Raw genomic sequence first — 20,089 nt, forward strand, 5'->3', positions numbered from 1 at the left:
ACATTCTTGCTAGGAACTAAAGACGACTGCTGTCATTTTGTATCCTGAAGCAAAGCCTGTCTCAGGAAAATGGAACATGAATAAACAAAATTGTCAAAAACGCACATTGTTTAGCGCCATCCGTCATTTGTAGTGAAATTACAGAAACTGAAATATATAAACCTCAGCTCCCTCCGGAAGTTGCCGCTCCTTGCTTTCGGGCCCCAGTGGCTGTTTGGGGATGGTTTGGATGTCTGGAAGAGTCCTTCTGACAGACACCTAGAGAAGAAAGGCCATTATTCCCTATGCATTTTCTCCCTCCCATACAATAGGAAATCAAGGGCCAGTTCTCAATCTGTCCACTCGCCTCCTTAAATGCATTGAGAATAGGCTAAAGTTCTCCTATGTGCATTTTGAAGACGCGAGTGGAATTGAGAGAGTCAAGACCTCTACGTTGTGTCGCAGAAGAAATGAAACACGGGACAGTTGTAGCTCTAGACAGATCATTTATACAGGCAGTACAACAAGCGGGACTATAAACATGTCCATTGGGGCATGCTCTGCTCACTTGCCTCCATGTAGTTGCGGTCGCACAGAATCTCTCGGAGGTCCAGGGGTGTAGCTACAGGTTTTGCCAACTCTATAAACAGGGTCTTCAGTCATGTGGTTTCCTGGCAGCCTGAACTGCATGACCAAGCTGAACATCTTATCATCCTAAATGAAGGGGGAAGGAAAAAAGCCTTCATTAATAGCAAAAAAAAAAAAACATCTGGTGACATTCATGCAAGTTATAGACTGTGGCAAAATTGGCTATATGAATGCAGCTGCCACTGTATTGAAGCCACACTACAGGTAGAGCTCAATAGTTCACATCACTGCAGTCTGTATCAAAGAAGTTGGCTGGCCCCTGAAAGCCCTCCATAAACTTCTGCTGTACCTTACGTCATCGTTAACTTAGAGGTAAGAGATACCAGACCAAAGGGTGGCTAACAATGGAGATCCTTTTGATATCACAGAGTTAATTAAACTGCGTCAATGTTTCTGGAACCGGACTTCGGCAACTCAGGCTTGAGGACCTTTTTACTGAAGAATGGGTCAGTTATTTCATTTTTCCATCTAGTGATGCAAATATTGACTTGTATCTTTGTGTAGACAGGGCTCATCTGTAAAAGAGCCTGGTCTCAGCATGACTCCATGGTCAAAGGTAAATAAAATTGCTACAGAATGAGTTGCAAATGCAGTGACCACTGAAAGGCAAACTTTCCATTTGAAGTACAAGCAAACACTACAGTTCTTAAGGTTACCATGTTTTGGGAAAAGCAGTTTTGAAGAGAAGCAAAAAACATGGCATTCCCCATGGGGTCAAATTTAAAGCTGAATCCACACTGAGTAGCAAGGGCCAGGCGTCAGGTTTATGATTTGTGTGTCATCTGGAAGGGATGGAGATGGTGTGAACACAATAGTTGACAAGCAATATCAAGCCATGAATTATGAAAGGAGAGAAAGAGACTCATAAGAGGCAAACTCACTGAAGACAGCGTCAACATCTTCAAAAAGAGGAGCGACACTCAAACGAATAACGTTACCAAGGCATTCAGCGTTGAGGTCATCTGGAATAGGAAAGGTTAGTTAAAAAAATATTTTTAAAAAATCTTGTCAAACGCTTAGTGCTAAATTTGCAAGGTACAAAATGCATACTTATAGAAGGTGTCTGTTGTGCTTGTATGCCCACAGCTGCCATCAATAGGCAAAACAACCTGTAAGGCATTTGACAAATTATTATGATTAAAAGGAAGAACAACTCAAATGTTTGCGTCGCATAAGACTCTCCTAGGCCTGCTACTACTTACCCTGAGCTAAGGAAAATAATCATTGTAGAACAGATTTGTTCTGATGAAATACACAGCTACAGAACCTGATATTTGACCCAAAGTGTGCAGCCTACAGCCCAGGGGTATGCAACTTTTACCCTATGACAAAGGCTTCCCACACTCAGTCACCTGAAGCCCAAAGGGCTGCACATTCTCTTTTTATTCCCCGAGCCCTACAAAGCTGATTCAAATAATCATCCAGCTTTGTTAATCTGAATCAGCTGTGTAGTGTTAGGACAAAAACCTAAATGTAAGGCTACTGTTCAATTTTAGAAGGGTGCTCCGCCCTCACCGCTCGGCTCAGGTTAATAGAACTCCCTCATTAGCAGCACAACAGCCTTTCACAGGTGAAAAGCATAATTACCCAACCGTCTACAATTGTAGCCCAGACAGAGAGAAAGATATTGGCCTCTAATGGCCAAAATGCTGCATTTGCATGCACTTTCACAATTTGAATGTAGTCAACTGGGTGGGACTACCAACTTCATTGGCTGAGCCCTACTGGTGACCCTGTTGAAGTCATGTCCAATCGGGTCATCAGAAGGGCTCAGACAATTGTGAAGAAGAAATGTTACTACTTTAATATGAAGATAGCCTCAATGGCGCTGCCCATGCTGTCACAGACACTATATTGGCACAGATACATAGATGAGTCTTTTATCTTCTTATGGCTTCTTATTATCTTCTTGTCCAGAGGTGCCCAGAGTAAACTGCCTGCTACTCAGTCCCAGAAGCTAAGATATGCATATCATTAGTATATGTGGATAGAACACACTCTGAAGAGTGAGTATAACAGAACACATATGGCAGGCAAAAACCTGAGAAAAATCATACCAGGAAGTGGGAAATCTGAGGTTGGTCGTTTTTCAACCCATTCCCTATTGAAGACCCAGTGGGATATTGGTCATGTTGCACTTCCTAGATGTCAACAGGCTTCCACTAGATGCCAACAGTCTTTAGAACCTGTTTGATGCTTCTACTGTGAAGTGAGGGCGAATGAGAGGGGAATGAGTCAGAGGTCTGGCAGAATGCCTTGAGCTCGTGATGCTCGTTCACATGAGGGCGAGCTCTGTTCCATCGCAATTCTACAGACAAAGGAATTCTCCAGTTGGAACATTATTGAAGATTTATTTTAACAACATCCTAAAGATTGATTCTATACATCGTTTGACATGTTTCTACGGACTGTAACGGAACTTTTTGACATTTCGTCTGCTCCTAGTGAACACGCTTCGTGAGATTGGATTTGTTTACAAAACTCGCTAAGAAAAGTAGCTATTTAGACATAAATGATGGACATTATCGAACAAAACAAACATTTATTGTGGAACTGGGATTCCTGGGAGTGCATCCTGATGAAGATCATCAAAGGTAAGTGAATATTTATAATGTTTTTTCTGACTTCTGTTGACTGCACAATATGGCGGATATCTTTTTGGCTTGTTTGGGCTCTGAGCGCCGTACCCAGATTATTGCATGGTTTGCTTTTTCCGTAAAGGTTTTTTGTAATCTGACACAGCGGTTGCATTAAGCAGAAATATATCTTTAATTCTGTGCATAACAATTTTATTTTCATCAACATTTATTATGAGTATTTCTGTAAATTGATGTGGCTCTCTGCAAAATCACCGGATGTTTTTGGAACTACTGAACATAACGCTCCAACGTATACTGAGATTCTTTTGATATACATTTGATATACATTTGATAACTTTATCGAACAAAACCTACATGTATTGTGTAACATGAAGTCCTATGAGTGTCATCTGATGAAGATCATCAAAGGTTAGTGATTCATTTTATCTCTATTTCAGATTTTTGTGACTCCTCTCTTTCGCCGTAAAGCATATTTGAAATCAGGCACTGTGGTGGGATTAACAAGAAGTGTATCTTTAAAATGGTGTGAAATACTTGTATGTCTGAGGAATTTTAATTATGAGATTTCTGTTCTTTTGAATTTGGCGCCCTGCACTTTCACTGGCTGTTGTCACATCGATCAGCCCTAAGAAGATGTATCTATCTCTATGAGGCAAGACAATTGTCATTCAGGATTAAAAGGTGACTGCACTTCCTGATTTGGCCTTAGCTGTGTTCGAATACTCGCACTAACTGTACTGTTTGTGACATGAATTGAGTATTTAGTATGCTTATTGGTCATAGTATACCTGTATAAATATATCATAGTATACCTGTATACCTCTGGCCCTTCTTTGGACACTGTGTTAACTAACCTTCAGATGAGCTTCAATGCCATACAACTCTCCTTCTGTGGCCTCCAACTGCTCTTAAATGCAAGTAAAACTAAATACATGCTCTTCAACCGATCGCTGCCTGCACCTGTCCGCCCGTTCAGCATCACTACTCTGGACGGTTCTGACTTATAATATGTGGACTACAAATACCTAGGTGTCAGGTTAGACTGTAAACTCTCCTTCCAAACTTACATTAAGCATCTCCGATCCAAAAGCCCCATTTACTACCCACCACTGCAACCTATATGCTCTCGTTGGCTGGCCCTCGCTTCATACTCGTCGCCAAACCCACTGGCTCCAGGTCATCTACAAGTCTCTGCTAGGTAAAGCCCCGTCTTATCTCAGCTCACTGGTCACCATAGCAGCACCCACCCATAGCACAAGTTCCAACAGGAGAATCTCACTGGTCACCCCCAAAGCCAATTTTTCCTTTGGCCGCCTTTACTTCCAGTTCTCTGCTGCCAATGACTGGAACAAACTGCAAAAATCACTGAAGCTGGAGACTCAGATCTCCCTCACTAAGCTTTAAGCACCAGCTGTCAGAGCAGCTCACAGATCACTGCACCTGTACATAGCCCATCTGTAAATAGCCCATCCAACTACCTCATCCCATTGCTGTATTTATTTATTTATTTTGCTCCTTTGCACCCCAGTATCTCTACTTGCACATTCATCTTCTGCACATCTACCATTCCAGTGTTTAATTGCTATGTTGTAATTACTTTGCCACCATGTCCTATTTATTGCCTTACCTCCCTTATCCTTTCCTTATTTGCACACACTGTATATAGACTTTTTCTACTGTATTATTGACTGTATGTTTGTTTATTCCATCTGTAACTCTGTTGTTGTATGTGTCGAACTGCTTTGCTTTATCTTGGCCAGGTTGCAGTTGTAAATGAGAGCTTGTTCTCAACTAACCTAACTGGTTAAATGAAGGTGAAATAAAATAGAAATAAAAAAATACTATGGATATATTTAGTATGCCAAATGTTCCAGGATGTCGTACTAAATTCGCCAAAATATGAGAAATACACGAAGAGGACACTGTTTCCGTACTTTAGGGCCAATAATGCAATTCTTCAGGAAATGGGCGTGGCTTCACATCGTTTCCAGATTTGTTGAAAATGGCGGAAAATATGCAGTCGAAGTACAACGAGAGCGGATACAAATTCATTGCTTTAACTAATTATGACAAATATTAAGAAAATGTTGAGCAAATGTAATAAAGTAATTACTTTTTAAATAAGTTAACTTACACGTTATATTGGCTGACAATTTGTTAGCTACACTGGTCTTACGAACCACATAGCGTATCAGTACAGCAGTATGTACCGGTATGTTGTTAGCTAGATACCTAACGTTAGTTGGCTACTTATAGATCAAACTTGACAGTATAATAACTATAGGCTATCTAACTAACTACCCAATGTTTGACGTGATTATTCCCGTCATTCTGAGCTTAGCTAAATGGTATAGTCAATGTGCGTTCTCAATGGACATTTGGGTGCTTTCGTAAATTCGCTCTAGCTCCCTACTCTGCTCTGAATTTACAAACAGACAATCTGACAAAGCTCTGAATTCATGAGCGCATTCTGGAACTCCTGATTGAATTTAAGAACACACCCGAAGTCGTATAATGTCTAACCAGTCATTTGTTATGCTAGATAGCTAGCAAGAGGTTGCATAGCAACAGCATCACCTTCCGGTAGACAGGTGAAAAGCTAGAACGCGCAATTGAAAGCATACTGTTCGTTTACAGAATACTAAAATGAACTAATAATATATAGTATTCAGTATATACTCATTAAGTATGTAGTATACAGTATGTTAGTGTGGGTATTCGAGCACAGCTCTTGTTTTTCATCAATGCTCATTAAGAAATGCTAGCGGCCATGACTGAAGGCAAACAAGAATTGTCTTTGGGGTGTGGTTTGATGTGGGTGTTTCTTGGATGTGTTTTTACCATTCAATTGCAATAAACAAGTGCAGTAGTGAATACGTAAGGTAAGCCAGCTTTGCTGTAGAAAACAACGTTTTGAAGTTGAGGACTTCTCCCGATGAGCATTGATACCAGAGCACGCTCATTTGGGCTACAGTTTGAATCACAATGTACCAGATGAGTGCGGAATCTGACTTTGGAACTTGAATTATTATTATTTAAAAAATGTTGTGTTCGATCAAAAACATTCGGTTTCGGAAGTGAATGTAGTGGTGCGTTTGGTTGGTGGATCTGCACATCTGTACTGAGGTAGGCTGTGCAGGTAGCCCAGATGAGAGTACGTCTGAGATGGATGAAGGTGAAAGGATCAGTGATGAGTCTACCTACAAGACTGTACACATTTTTTGGTGGAAAATGTTCGGAAAAGGAGACGGGGGTGGTTTTGCCACAGATGGGGACATAGATGGAAGGGGAGAATCTAGAAGAACAAACAGGCAGGGAGAAGAGGTACAGGAGAACAAAGTAGTAGTGTTTTTTTATCTGAGACAACCAGTAAAATGTTACATCTGATAAAGTTGTCAGATGTACAGTTACTTTCGAAAGTTTTGAGCTTATGCAGCCACCGTTTGTGGTAGATGGTGGCAGATTGTGGTAAATTGCGTCTTGGCTGACACTTAAATAACGTGCCATAGAATTATGCGGAACCACGCAAGATGTGCTGCAGGATGCCGCAACATTTAAGCTTATAGGGTTCCAAAAAAGGACTGCAAAAACATACGAAATAGGTTGTTCCAACCTGTAAACGAACAGTATGCTTTCAGTCGCGTGTACTAGCTCTTCACCTGTCAACCGGACGTTGATGATGTTGCTATGCAACCTCTTGCTAGATAGTTAGCATAACAAATTACTAGTTAGACATTTTACGACTTCAGGTGTATTCTTCAATTCAATCTGGAGAACCAGATGGGCATGGTTTGCATATTTAGGGCTATTCCATTGGTTCTACTGTGCTCGGCAAGCTCAATTAAGTGTAACAAATACAGAACCCAGGTCTGATGGCTACCTGTCTTTTGCTCCCCCACCTCCAAGAGTGTTTCTCTAACGGAATGATGACTGCGCTGGCGATGAAGGTGGAGTCTGCTCCCGGTCTGAACCACCTACAGTGATGATCGCTTCGCCTGCTTCCACTTCACTGTGAACTCCTGTGGCACCACCAGGAAGGTAAAATGACTATTATCCTGAGGTGATGGGTACTGTGTATTTATGGACTGTTTGCTTCTGTAGGCTGTAATAAGCAATTCCCCTCTACTACAAAGTTTATCAACAATTCATGCTGTATGAGTGCATTACGCATCACAATTGTAGCTATTAGCTGTTATAGGGTGTTTTTTTTCCTTCACCAATTGCTCAATACTTTGTATACAGGGAAAATGTGCCTCTACTATCAGTGTGTCCACTCCACTGCTTGAAGTTTCCCCTATTGAAGTTGCATACTCTTTTAAGGTTAAAGGTTTCCTGCTACTATGTGGTCAACATCACTCGCACATTGGCCTTCCTGACCAGGACGCTTGACAACGAGCCTTTTGCAGAGACTGGGACGGGTCAACTAATGTTCAGAATGAGACTCGTTCAGGGTAAGCGTGCACAAATTCAGAATTTCAACTTGACCCCTAGCCTCTAAAAGAATCTTGGAAGGTCTCCTTTACAAAACCATTCCCAAAAATGTAAGCCTTGTGATATATTACTCTTGCGTTCTGAGATATACAGGTGTGGCTATGTAGTAACGGTGAGGAGCTGATTTGGGAATTTGTCAGAGGCCTCTGGGGGGGGGGGGGGGGGGGTAGTGTTGGCTATAAATGGCTTGTGTTCATCGGGGCACAACAGGATATTATAAACAAGCTTTTCTTAATGGACAAGCTCAGATGTTGCCCACTGAACACGACCCCCGGTTGTCTTGTTCTGTGTTCCAGACGCCTCGTATAACACGTTCCACCAGGAGGAGGACTATCCAGTGGTGAGGTACCTGAGACAGCCTCTGCACTTTGAGGTGGAGCTGACCAGGTCCTCTGACCCCAAGGTAGCGCTGGTGCTTGACCACTGCTGGGCCACCCTCAACGAGGACCGTGACTCCCGACCCCGGTGGAATCTCATCATTAATGGGTGTTGTTTTTGGGCCTAAACAAGTGTTATTCCACAGGTGTGGTTCCTGAGTAATTAGCAACCTATCATGCTTGGCAGGCCATTTACTTTGGCTACCGTGGCTATGCCCCCATCCATATGTCATGAGTGGTCACAATGGTTTGAGCCAATGGTTTGAGCCATGTGCGGTCTGTCACCAGATCTCCACCCAATATAACACTTATGGGAGAGTCTGGCGCGTACGATCACATGCTTGTTATCACTGACTGGTCCCTGCAGCGGACCATTGGAACATGTAAATCTAGTTTAGAAAATATGGCAGCCATGTTTGTCAAGCAAGAACTCCCTAATCCCAGAATGCCGTTCACTGTGCCCATTTCCTGAGGTCTTAACTTAGTTTGGCCACTTCAGCATGTGACAAATCTGTGTACTTGTTACGGCGTACACATGACAAGTAGTTTACAGTTAACTAATCAAAAAGCCAATACAACCTTAGCACGAAAGCTAAACAGAGTTGCAAGATATAGCTCAATCCATTTTGGGAGGTGAAGTCCTTGGGGGAAGGTATTATGGAGAGGATGATGCAGGAAATATTAATAAGATGGGGGATTTATCAACAATAAATGGCGGGGCAGACAGTTTTTCTAAGCTAAATATCCCTGGAAAGGGGGTCTGATCTGGCAACCCTGAGGTACCATAGTTTACACTCTGATGCCGTGTTCAAATCAACTAACGAATTCAGTGCATTCAAGACAATGGGGGTACTCCAGTTGAGATCACCATTAGTCTGACAGACGCGTACGTGATAACCTGACTGCATTGTATGGCGTTAGCATTAGCTCATATTCAGTACCACCTTCAAAAGTGTTTTACACACGTGTCCATTACAATCTAGGCAAGAATCAGAAAGCATGAATAAAATGCTAAGTACATTATACTTACGGTACACTACAGTAGAAACGACAACACGTTACACAGAAAATAAGGCACTTTGATCAGAATGCACGCATGTCCACAGTTATTTGTAAGGAACACAATAAATGTTCAAGGACTGTATACTTGATCTGTGGAAGTGCTTGGGCTTTCTTTTGAAGGAAAGTTTGTCCGGCTCATTAAATTCTCAAATGGAAATGATCTGCAACAGTGAAATGGGTTACATTTGTGAATGAATGAGGCAAAATTAGAAGTTGAAACGGCCTATAGAAAATTAGCAGGTAGTGTGCCTTGGTCTGAGGTCAGCGCGGGTTAAATGTCCACATGTTGGAACGGTGAGTGCATTCTGACATCACGCGCATAAAATCAACTCCCACTGGGGCGACTGTTGAAGATATTTGGAACTCGTGTGTGAAAAGGTTAATGTTGGCGTTACCTACACCTTTTTACTCAATGTTATCCTTTTGGTTGGCTAGAGTTCAGTGTTGTGCCAAACTGATGGTCAGTCAAATGGAAATCAAGAGCGGCTGGCAAGCTTGGCTTGCCTTTCCGATTGGTTTCAAACAACTGCTCTTAACACTGACTGAATAGTTGTTGGTTTTTTGTTGAATTCAGGCACAAGTGACTGTCCTAGAGGAATGCGCTAATTGGGAGTTGCTAAACATGAACAAATACCACGGTCAAGTGTAGCAGCATCTTGCTAACCTTATTTAGCTAGCTAATGTTCATGTAAAATCCCTTTTGCCTGATACCCCCCCCCCCAAAAAAATCCCCCTATTCTCCGTTAACATTTCCCCCGTCGACCGTTTGTCTCTGCTTCTGCTTCTGCTTCTGCATAGATGTTCTATGTCCATGACAATGTTTAAAACCCCTAGCAGGGAACCACTTTTGAGGTCTGGGAAAAACGGAAGACATGTCGATTTTGGGGTGTTGTTACCCTTTATAAAGGCAAGTGTGCGCCAGGAAGAGACCTTTATTTGGTTAAGCGGTGTTGCTGTAGCGCTCATGGCACCAAACAGATGGAAGGAAACTGAATCAGGTACGGAATATTTGGACTCATTTAGATTTGTAATTTTTACCCCAATTTCGTGGTATCCAATAGGTAGTTACAATCTTTGCCCATCGCTGCAACTCCCGTAAAGACTCTGGAGAGGTGAAGGTCGAGAGCCGTGCGTCCTCCGAAACACAACCTAGCCAAGCCGCACTGCTTCTTGACACAATGCCCGCTTAACCTGGAAGCACCAATGTGTCGGAGGAAACACCATACACCTGGTGACCGTGTCCGTGCATTGCACCCCGCCCACCACAGGAGGTCGCTAGTTGGCGATGGGAGAAGAACATCCCTCCCGGCCAAACATCCCGGCTAAGCTTTGGCTTTTTAACTTTCAAACCCACATGGGTGCCTGGACTTTTCCTTTTTGTTTTCAATTACTATTCCCCTCCAAGAGAACCTGTGGTTGTTTTGGAATACCTAAAATCTGCAATTCAATCCATGACACCCTTTAGCATAGACAGATGACAATGTGGCTTTTAAAGTCAATTTCAATTTGTATTCGTGGTAAACGCTGCAGATGTTGACTCAAGACTAAATTACCTTTAAAAGCTGCATTGTCGGCGATCTAGTGCTTTAGCGAGCCATGGTTGAATCCCGGCCTTAACTGTTATGTTGAAGCAAGCTACTTTACAGGAGGAACTTCCCACCTGACTTCCTGTGAAGGGTCCACAGCCAGTTTACTGACGGCAATCAAGAAACGGTCAGTGAGGTCTTTCTTCCCCGACAGGAGACGAGCCGTCCCCATGACCTCAGCCAGTCTCTCCAGGTGCTGAGCAGTGCAGCTCCTCACCGCAGCGTTACGGTGGCTGAGGAAGGAAAAACAGAGCACATCAGTTACATATCATAGAGATACATGAGTTAGGAGATGAATGATAATGGATTGTATTGATGAAGTCTCATCGATGGATCAAAATGTTGGGTAAGACTTTATATTAAGGTCCCTTAATATACCATTTATAAACTGTTTGTAAAGAGTTACTTACCATTTATGAATCATTATTCCTACCTTTGTAAATGTCAATAAGAAATCTATAAATAGTTATTTACACATTTAAAAACGCTATTTTAAATGATTTGTTCATGAGGTGTTTGATCATAGTATGTTCACAATTTGTAAATGATTAATAATGTACTACTAATGTACTATAAACCAGTTATAAAGGAGTTACTGTCAAGGCATTTGTTAATGGTTGATTAATGGTTTGACTCACCATTTATATACATATTTATAAATGTATTAATGAGTGCATTTATGAATGTGAGTACATGTACTTACGAATACCTCAGTGCCTCACTAATAGCCCCTAATCTAAAGTGTTCACTATATATACACTTTATAAATGTTTATAAATGACTTGTTACTCCCCAAACGCTAGCACACATCAGTAGACAGTACCTCTCCACCAATGGCTAAAAATAATCTAAATAACGCAATGGTAAAATAAGAAGTACACAACACAAGGAAGTATAAGACATAACAAAAAAATGTGATTCCATTCAAATGTGACGTCTAGCGTTGGGGTGAGTTGCTGCCGGAAGTGTTGTGGAATAACCTAGCATGCTGATGAAAAAGGCAGTTAATTAAAAACTAGCAGTATTTCAATCTTTTCAATTTTGAGGCTTGGATAATGGGATAATTTGTGGAAGTCTGGATCTACCCCTTAGTGAGTGTTAATTGACCCCTCTCCCTCTTTACCTCAGCCCACCGACCAGCAGGGCATTCATGACATGTGTAGGGGTGCAGCTCTGCACCATGTGACCCAGGGCAAAGTTGGCGCCCTGCCGGATGAAGGCGTTGGCCTCGCTGGCTTTGTGCAGCAGCACGCGTGCCGTCCCCTCCACCTCACTGTCCATGGCCCTCTGGAGGTGGACGTACATGTCACCCAGTGTGGCCATGGCAGCACAGGACACTGCAGAGCGCAGGTTCTTCACCTGAATCATAATAACACACACAGGACCAGCTATTAATGTTGAGCTGTACAACCCAAAAACATCAGAAACATGACACAATAATTTGACTTGTTCTCCAAATGTAGCAGATTTGTGCAGATGAATGAATAGGGCAGTGAATGAATACAGCTACCTCATTTATAATGGCAAGACAGATATCATGGAGTTTAGGCATCAGTATGTCCATGTGGTTCTGAGCCATCACACGGAGAAAGGTCAAGCCCTCGATCTTCTTCTCCCTGCAATTCAGTGAAAGAAACGTAAGCATTTTACACAACATTTTCCAAAAACATTATCATGATGTTCATCAATTAGGACTCTGGTCTCTTAATTTCAGAAGTTTCTAGGCTCTGTAGCTCAAATCTACTTTTCCAAGGACACTACACTGTGCTTCCTTTAGCCTAGCTCCATTGGTCTTGTCTACAGTGAATGCTCACCAGTCATCAGAGGCAGAGTGGAGCAGCTTGAAGGTCTTAGTCAGGGCCTGCTCTGGGTTGGACAGGGGCTGCAATCTGGCCTGGTTCTTAATTTGACCCTTTGGCTCACTGGCTGCCTTATTGTCTATGGGTTGACAGCAGACATCTATCTCTCTATGAACTGTATGTATTTACTAATTTCCATATCTGTTTGTAGCTTTTAACCCTAGTTCATTATGATATCATTTTAAATTTAGCACATATATTTTTGGTGCTCTCCCTGCTCAGAAACAGGGTCCAATTAACCTTGAGTAAAAGTTATCTCACTGTGAAACAGGCAAATCAAGTGTGGAAAAATGTCTTATCCCTGGGCTAAAGCCATTTGTGTCCCTTCCCTTCCTACTGTCTTTCTATCACTCTACCTAGCTTCATCTCCCTGTCTAATTTACATTAGTGTGAGTACATGAGAGGGACTGACCTGAGCCGGTGGCAGCCTTTGGCAGGCTAAGGAACCTTATAGGCCGAGGCTGTTTGCTCCTGGGCTTGGTAGGAGGGGGAGCAGGGGTCCGGGGTCCCGACATCCAAGTAGTCACGGAGCTCCGCAGGGGTGTTCATATCCACTGAGCTCAGGCTTCCCAGAGAGCTGGTTGCTATTTCCCCCGTGGACATGGCTGAGCCCAAACTTCTCCTGCCCATGGCCTTCACCTCATGTTCCACCTTTGGTGTAGACCAGAAAAGAATGCTCCCATCATAGAAATACATATAGAACTAGTATATACATAAACTAATACAGAGAGATCCTGTATTCTAGGATCTATTCTATCATGCTGTTTAAACCGATACCCCCTGTATTTAGCCTCGTTATTGTTATGTCATTGTGTTACTTTAATTATTATTACTTTTTACTTTAGTTTATTTGGTAAATATTTTCTTAACTCTTCTTGAACTGCACTGTTGGTTTCACGGTAAGGTCTACACTTGTTGTGTTCGGCACATGTGACAAATAAAGTTTGATTTGATTTTAAGACATGGAACCACTATCTGTTTTGGCAATTTATCAGTCCAAGTATAATTCTGAACTGCAAATTTTCACATTTACAATAAATTCTAAGTCCATCCTACCTTCCTGTCCCTCACCTCCTCCATCAGGTCAATGGGTCCGTTGTTGTCAGCACAGCCCTGATCCGACTGGACTTTCAGGGCTTTGACTCCCCGCCTGCCCTTCTTCTTCTTGCCCCTCTTGGAGGGAGCTCCAGTGGGAGGGATGGGAACAGGCCACACGCTACTGCTGCTGAATGACTTATTTACCTGGATGGACTCCAGAGAGTGAGTTCCGGGTCGAACTTGGGCTCCGTCCACCCCCACCACGTTCTTCAGTGGGGCCAGAGCTATGTGCTCAAGCCTTCGTGGCAAAGGCCTCGGTGGAGCTTTCGGCCGCGGAATGCACTGAATAGAGGGGACGAAGTGGTGCGCGAAGGTGCTGCCAACCCCGATGAGAGCAGTCCGGACATAATTCTCATGGATAGCACTTATCTTTCTTTGCTTTGCTTCCATGGCCTCTCTCTCAGCTCTCTGCATCTGCAGAAGTCTGGCATCACTGATGAAGCCACGATGGCCCTCTGAGATTGGGTAGCTCTCCTGATAGCCCTGGATCACAATGATACAGTATGAAATGTATAACAGAAGTGAAGTAGGCAAAATAGTTTCTACAGTGTGTCATGAAAAACTTTTAAGCTAAAGATTTTATGGATGTAGGGCTACTGTATGTCTATGAAACCACAAAATAAACAGTGATATTTTTGGAAAAAAAATTGAAAAACTGATGAGCCTTACAAAACTTGAAAACTTGTCCTGGTCATCCTGTTGGTTTAAAGCCATGTTTTGCTTCCTCAGGTTTTCGATGACGCTCTTCATCTGTGAGTTCTTCTTCTGGAGTTTGTCAAACTCACTTGATTTTCTCCCTCGATAAGCCATTGATGATAAATATTAACACTCTCAAAATAAGAACTTAACCTATCTCTGTGAGAGATCTATCATGAAATGAAATGTTGCTTGTCAGATGGAACCAGCAATGATATCATGGCAAGGCTTCCGTTACATTGTGATGTCATAATGGGGTCTGTTGACAGTGCTGAGCACATCAGCACATGAACATTAATGAAAGCTTTTTGATTCCCATACAAAATCATGAATGTGGTGAATTTGTAAATATATATATATATAAACTCAGCAAAAAAATAAAAAATCCAAGCCACTTCACAGATCTTCATTGTAAAGGGTTTAAACACTGTTTCCCATGTTTCCCACGCACAATCCCTACATCAGTGCTCAGACTACCCGCAATAATCTGAGAGGCTGAACTGAGGGCTTGTAGGCCTGTTGTAAGGCAGGTCCTCATTAGACATCACCGGCAACAGCGTCGCCTATGGGCACAAACCCACCGTCGCTGGACCAGAAAGGACTGCCAAAAAGTGCTCTTCACTGACGAGTCGCGGTTTCGTCTCACCAGGGGTGATGGTCAGATTTACGCTTATCGTTGAAGGAATGAGCGTTACACCGAGGCCTGTACTCTGGAGCGATATCGATTTGGACGCAGTGTGTCACAGCATCATCGGACTAAGCTTGTTGTCATTGCAGGCAGTCTTAACGCTGTGTATTACAGGGAAGACATCCTCCTCCCTCATGTGGTACACTTCCTGCAGGCTCATCCTGACATGACCCTCCAGCATGACAATGCCACCAGCCATACTGCTCGTTCTGTGCATGATTTCCTGCAAGACAGGAATATCAGTGTTCTGCCATGGTCAGCGAAGAGCCCGGATCTCAATCCCATTGAGCACATCTGGGACCTGTTGGATCGGAGGGTGAGAGCTAGGGCCATTCCCCCCAGAAATGTCTGGGAACTTGCAGGTACCTAGGTGGAAGAGTGGGGTAACATGGTACAGCAAGAACTGGCTAATCTGGTGCAGTCCATGAGGAGGAGACGCACTGCAGTACTTAATGCAGTTGATGGCCACACCAGATACTGACTGTTACTTTTGATTTTGACCATTGATTTTGATTATTCCATTTCTGTTAGTCAAATTTCTGTGGAACTGGTTCAGTTTATGTCTCAGTTGTTGAATCTTGTTATGTTCATACAAATATTTACACATGTTAAGTTTGCTGAAAATAAAAGCAATTGACAGTGAGGACATTTCTTTTTTTGCTGAGTTTATATATATATACACTGTATACAGTTGAAGTCGGAAGTTTACATACACCTTAGCCAAATACATTTGAACTCAGTTTTTCACAACTCCTGAAATTTAATCCTAGTAAAAATCCCCTGTTTTAGGTCAGTTAGGATCACCACTTTATTTTAAGAATGTGAAATGTCAGAATAATAGTAGAGAGATTGATTTATTTCAGCTTGTATTTCTTTCATCACATTCCCAGTGGGTCAGAAGTTTACCTACACTCAATTAGTATTTGGTAGCATTGCCTTTAAATTGTTTAACTTGGGTCAAACGTTATGGGTAGCCTTCCAAAAGCTTCCCACAATAAGTTGTGTGAATTTTGGCCCATTCCTCCTGACAGAGCTGGTGTAACTGAGACATGTTTGTAGGCCTTCTTGCTCGCACATGCTTTTTCAGTTCTGCCCACACATTTTCTATAGGATTGAGGTCAGGGCTTTGTGATGGCCACTCCAATACCTTGCCTTTGTTGTCCAAACTTTTTATGGCCGCAGGGGCCGTATTGAGTAGCTTGGATTAAAAGGTGCCCATTGTAAACGGCCAGCTCCTCAGTCTCAGTTCCTAATATAAGCATATTATTATTAGTATTGGATAGAAAACACTCTAAAGTTTCCAAAACAAATATTGTCTGTGAGTATAACAGAACTGATATTGCAGGCGAAACCCTGAGGAAAATCAAAACAGGAAGTGGCTTCTATTTTGAAAACTCCATGTTCCATAGGCTCCCCTTGCTCCATTTAAAGGGATATCAACCAGATTCCCTTTCCTATCGCTTCCTCAAGGTGTCAACAGTCTTCAGACATAGTTTCAGGCTTTTATTTTGAAAAATGAGCCAGACAGATAAAATCAAGTAAAGTGGTCACATGAGTTTTGCTTGCGCAACAGAGTTTGGACAGCTATTGCTTTTCCCTCTCCTACTGTGAAAGACATTTGCGGTTGATATATTATCGATTATAGATTTTAAAAACAACCTGAGGATTGATTATAAAAAACGTTTGACATGTTTCTGTGGACATTATGGAAACTATTTGGAATTTGTCTGCGTTGTCGTGACCGCTCTTTCCTGTGGATTTCTGAACATAATGCACCAAACATACGGAGGTATTTTGGATATAAAAATAATGTTATGGAACAAAATGAACATTTGTTGTGTAACTGGGAGACTGGTGAGTGAAAACATCCGAAGATCAAAGGTAAACGATTAATTGAATTGCTTTTCTGATTTTCGTGACCAAGCTACTTGATGCTAAGTGTACTTAATGTTTTGTCGAGAGATCGATAAACTTACACAAACACTTGGATTGCTTTCGCTGTAAAGCATAATTTCAAAATCTGACATGACAGGTGGATTAACAAAAGGCTAAACTGTGTTTTCCTATATTGCACTTGTGATTTCATGAATATAAATATTTTTTTGTAATGTTTATTGAATGTAGCGCTATGCTATACAGCGGTTGTTGATGACACTTATCCCGTTAACGGGATTGCAGCCATAACAAGTTAAGCCCTTCTCTTAACATGTATGGCCCCAAAACATAATCAAGCAGCTGACCAATTACGCAAGACTTTAGTTCGAAGTTAACTGAGATGAATCAACAACTGGATACATTTCTTTATTTCTAAAGTGAAACTATCCTCCGCATTGGAGTATCTCTACAAGTACAAGTTTAACCAGTATTTCAGTTGTTTTTACCGTCCCATGAAGAAGTGCGGCAGGCCTGTGAGGGAGGATCCTACAGCCATGAGGAAACAGCCCTTAGCAATGAACCTGGGCCGGTGCAGCTTCGCCCCAAAATGGCTGACCACAGCCAGGAACAGCAGGTTACCTGCAAGAAACCACAACACTGCAGTAGTCAGGAATAGCAAATTATAAACACTGTTATTTTTTAAACTAAAAATGACATATCAGTTTGGATACTAGGCTGCAACAACATAGCATCAAATACAACAATGTTAGGGGTTTGACAGTAGAGTCATGGACAAACGCCAGTCAATCAATTAATAGGAACAACTATAAAACTGGACAGTATTGAGAGCAGACTCTGATTGAACCACAAAAAAAATGGATCATACTGTAGTCTGTATCTGGTTTTTACTACATGAATTCTCAAGCAACTCAATGTTATTGTTGAAACCCATCTCAAAGCTGCCGTCTATAAGTCCGATGAGAGAGCTGGACAGGTCAAAGTGTCTCTCTGAGTGATGGCACTCTTCATGTAGGTCCCTGACAGAGCTTTGGTGAAGGAGGCGAACTACAGGGCCACGATGAACTGCTGACAAACACAAGAGAGAGAACATTAGTGTGTGTTTGTCCGTGTGTATGTGCATGCGTGGATGCGTGTACAGACAGAGTACATGTGTAGCTGAGGTGGCCTGAAATAGTAAAAAGAACGGACACAAGTTACGTCTGCAAAGTTCTGCCGCTTTCTTTATTTTGAAGAATATTTTTTTTCTCTTGTTCAATTGTCTATTTTCTTGTTAGTACTTTGAAAATATTCACATCAAACAAGTGCACACTTTAAATTACACAACATAAATGCACTTTACCTAAAGCAGAAATAAAAAATGTTCCACAAATAACCCTGTCTTAGTGTACGGTTTCACATGAAAACCACAATGTATTTCACATTCATACAATAGAAACACCTATATATGAAACCATAATAACTGAATGTTTCTCTATATACCTCTACCTCTATAGAAAAGTGACAACAATACATTCAGCTTAAGATAGTGGCACCTCCAGAAAATCGTCTCTCTCTCACTGTATGCACTAAAAGTCCACCAGACTGAGCGTGCTCGGCCAGTTTACCAGCTAGTGAGCACAATTTTACACAAAACAACCAATAACATGTAAAACCAACTCAGAAATCCCTAACAAATGGATTCTTGATAAAAAATCTCCTAGACAAAATCCAGTACAAGTCAGATACTCAGTAAACATAGTCTTTGTGACTCGTAAATGTTTTTTTTTACCTCGCATCAAGCTAACATACACTCTCACTCAATGTAAATCACCTTCTTCTCTCACTCAGTTCGACACAAAGCCAAAACAAAACCTTTCCTAACGTGATAATATCTTGACAAAGTTGTTAAATAGCATGTTATTACATATTGTGTATATATTTGAACGTTTGAAGTGCTGTTACATACCTGTAATAGTAAAAGAACTGACACAGTTTACCTCTGTAAAGTTCTGGTCCTTATTCTGCAGATGGTGAGCACTTGACCAGAACTTAATGTTTCTCCTGCATACAACAGTGCAACAGCGCCATCTATTGGCCTGATGGACTGCTGACGATAAAGTATGTAGAAAATCCATTAAGATTCATTAAGACAAATACAGAAACCTAATTAAGGGGGATAAATAATAAATGGTGTCGTCTGTTTTTAGTGACTTTGTTTCAACCCATTACACATGCACAATCATACATGTGCATTTAAAGCATTATTAATATCCTTGCGTGTGGAACTGCAGGGCGGTTTACGCAAAAAACACATGAATTCACATGAACACGGGAAGTGTACCAAAAACATGTTTTAATGTAATCTTATGTGAAGATAATGTGATAACATGTAAAGCAATATGTGATTACATTAAACTACACATGTGAAAATGTGATCACGTTGTGTTCCAAAATGTAATTTGTGCTCACATAAAATGTAAGTTGAAATCATGTGGTTTTTCTGTCAGGGCAGGAATATAAGATGCATTTTGATGTTACATGATCTTGAAAATTAAATTATTCACATTATAATTGAACTCAATTCTGATTTTCTTCTGTTTACTACTTAATTTCTTAACTTTTCTATAAACTTTCACTTTGCAAGTGTGGATTAGGTTGTGTAAATAAGTGGGACACATCCCAATGTTGATGCTTTGAATAATTTACTTTGTACATTTAAAAAAAACATGTCTTATTGACAACAAAAATGGAGGGCGCTCAACCAACGTTGAGTTGAGGTGCAACCCAAATATTTGAATCATCATAGAAAAGGAAAAAGCCCAACTCTTGCTCACTATAAAAATGCATTGTTTTATTCAAGCAAGGTTAAAAGATTAACGTTTCGGCCTAGTCTTTGACAATATGCAAGTTCTATTTGCCCAGTAAAAGGGTGACCCAGACTCACCCTGGTTCTTGGGCGTTGAAGACAGTGAAAAATGATCATTAAGTAAATGGGACTTCTCAATTATTGAATACAAATCTTGACTTGAGGATTAGAGCTGGCAGGCTGACTTGCTAGGCCTGAAAGCCCTCTGCCTCTACCTCTGTGTGGTTCATCTCAACTAAGAGCTTGTGTGGGTTGTCTTTCTCT

At 41.6% G+C, this 20,089-nt stretch overlaps 1 protein-coding gene and 1 long non-coding RNA gene across 10 annotated transcripts; one reads left to right on the forward strand and one right to left on the reverse strand.

Annotated features, from left to right (window-relative positions):
- Positions 1 to 584: 584 nt before the first annotated feature.
- Positions 585 to 19,012, reverse strand: LOC116365273 (TOG array regulator of axonemal microtubules protein 1-like). 9 transcript variants are annotated; one of them, XM_031817959.1, is made up of 9 exons: positions 13,015 to 13,221; positions 12,558 to 12,681; positions 12,254 to 12,359; positions 11,867 to 12,102; positions 10,818 to 10,976; positions 1,678 to 1,736; positions 1,509 to 1,589; positions 1,284 to 1,409; positions 585 to 690 (listed from the first exon to the last, which is right to left on the reverse strand). In XM_031817959.1, the coding sequence occupies exons 1-8, from the start codon at positions 13,115 to 13,117 to the stop codon at positions 1,348 to 1,350; spliced, it is 930 nt and encodes a 309-aa protein (XP_031673819.1). In that variant the 5' UTR covers positions 13,118 to 13,221; the 3' UTR covers positions 585 to 690; positions 1,284 to 1,347. The 9 variants fall into 9 exon arrangements, with proteins under 9 accessions (XP_031673819.1, XP_031673818.1, XP_031673823.1 ...); XM_031817958.1 differs by having other exon boundaries at positions 614 to 693; positions 13,015 to 13,211; XM_031817963.1 differs by lacking the exons at positions 585 to 690; positions 1,284 to 1,409; positions 1,509 to 1,589; ... (2 more) ...; positions 11,867 to 12,102; positions 12,558 to 12,681 and adding exons at positions 13,659 to 14,183; positions 14,370 to 14,497; positions 17,466 to 17,598; positions 17,846 to 18,045; positions 18,926 to 19,012 and having other exon boundaries at positions 13,015 to 13,253.
- Positions 6,942 to 9,867, forward strand: LOC116365274 (uncharacterized). Its single transcript, XR_004208088.1, has 3 exons — positions 6,942 to 7,265; positions 7,548 to 7,678; positions 8,015 to 9,867. It is a non-coding gene; the product is annotated as an uncharacterized LOC116365274 (long non-coding RNA).
- Positions 19,013 to 20,089: the final 1,077 nt, after the last annotated feature.

Source organism: Oncorhynchus kisutch, unplaced genomic scaffold (genome assembly GCF_002021735.2).
Source record: "Oncorhynchus kisutch isolate 150728-3 unplaced genomic scaffold, Okis_V2 scaffold1217, whole genome shotgun sequence".
NCBI classification, from domain to species: Eukaryota; Metazoa; Chordata; class Actinopteri; order Salmoniformes; family Salmonidae; genus Oncorhynchus; species Oncorhynchus kisutch.

What these genes read in the sequence shown, in the direction of transcription:
- LOC116365273 (XM_031817959.1), bottom strand. Translation starts at nt 13,117, where the DNA reads ATGTCGGGACCCCGGACCCCTGCTCCCCCTCCTACCAAGCCCAGGAGC. An exon ending in CACTCTGCCTCTGATGACTG is followed by an intron (nt 12,360 to 12,557) that starts GTGAGCATTCAC and finishes ACTGAATTGCAG; the next exon opens with GGAGAAGAAGATCGAGGGCT. An exon ending in GACCCTTCACAGGAAGTCAG is followed by an intron (nt 1,737 to 10,817) that starts GTGGGAAGTTCC and finishes AATGCCTTACAG; the next exon opens with GTTGTTTTGCCTATTGATGG.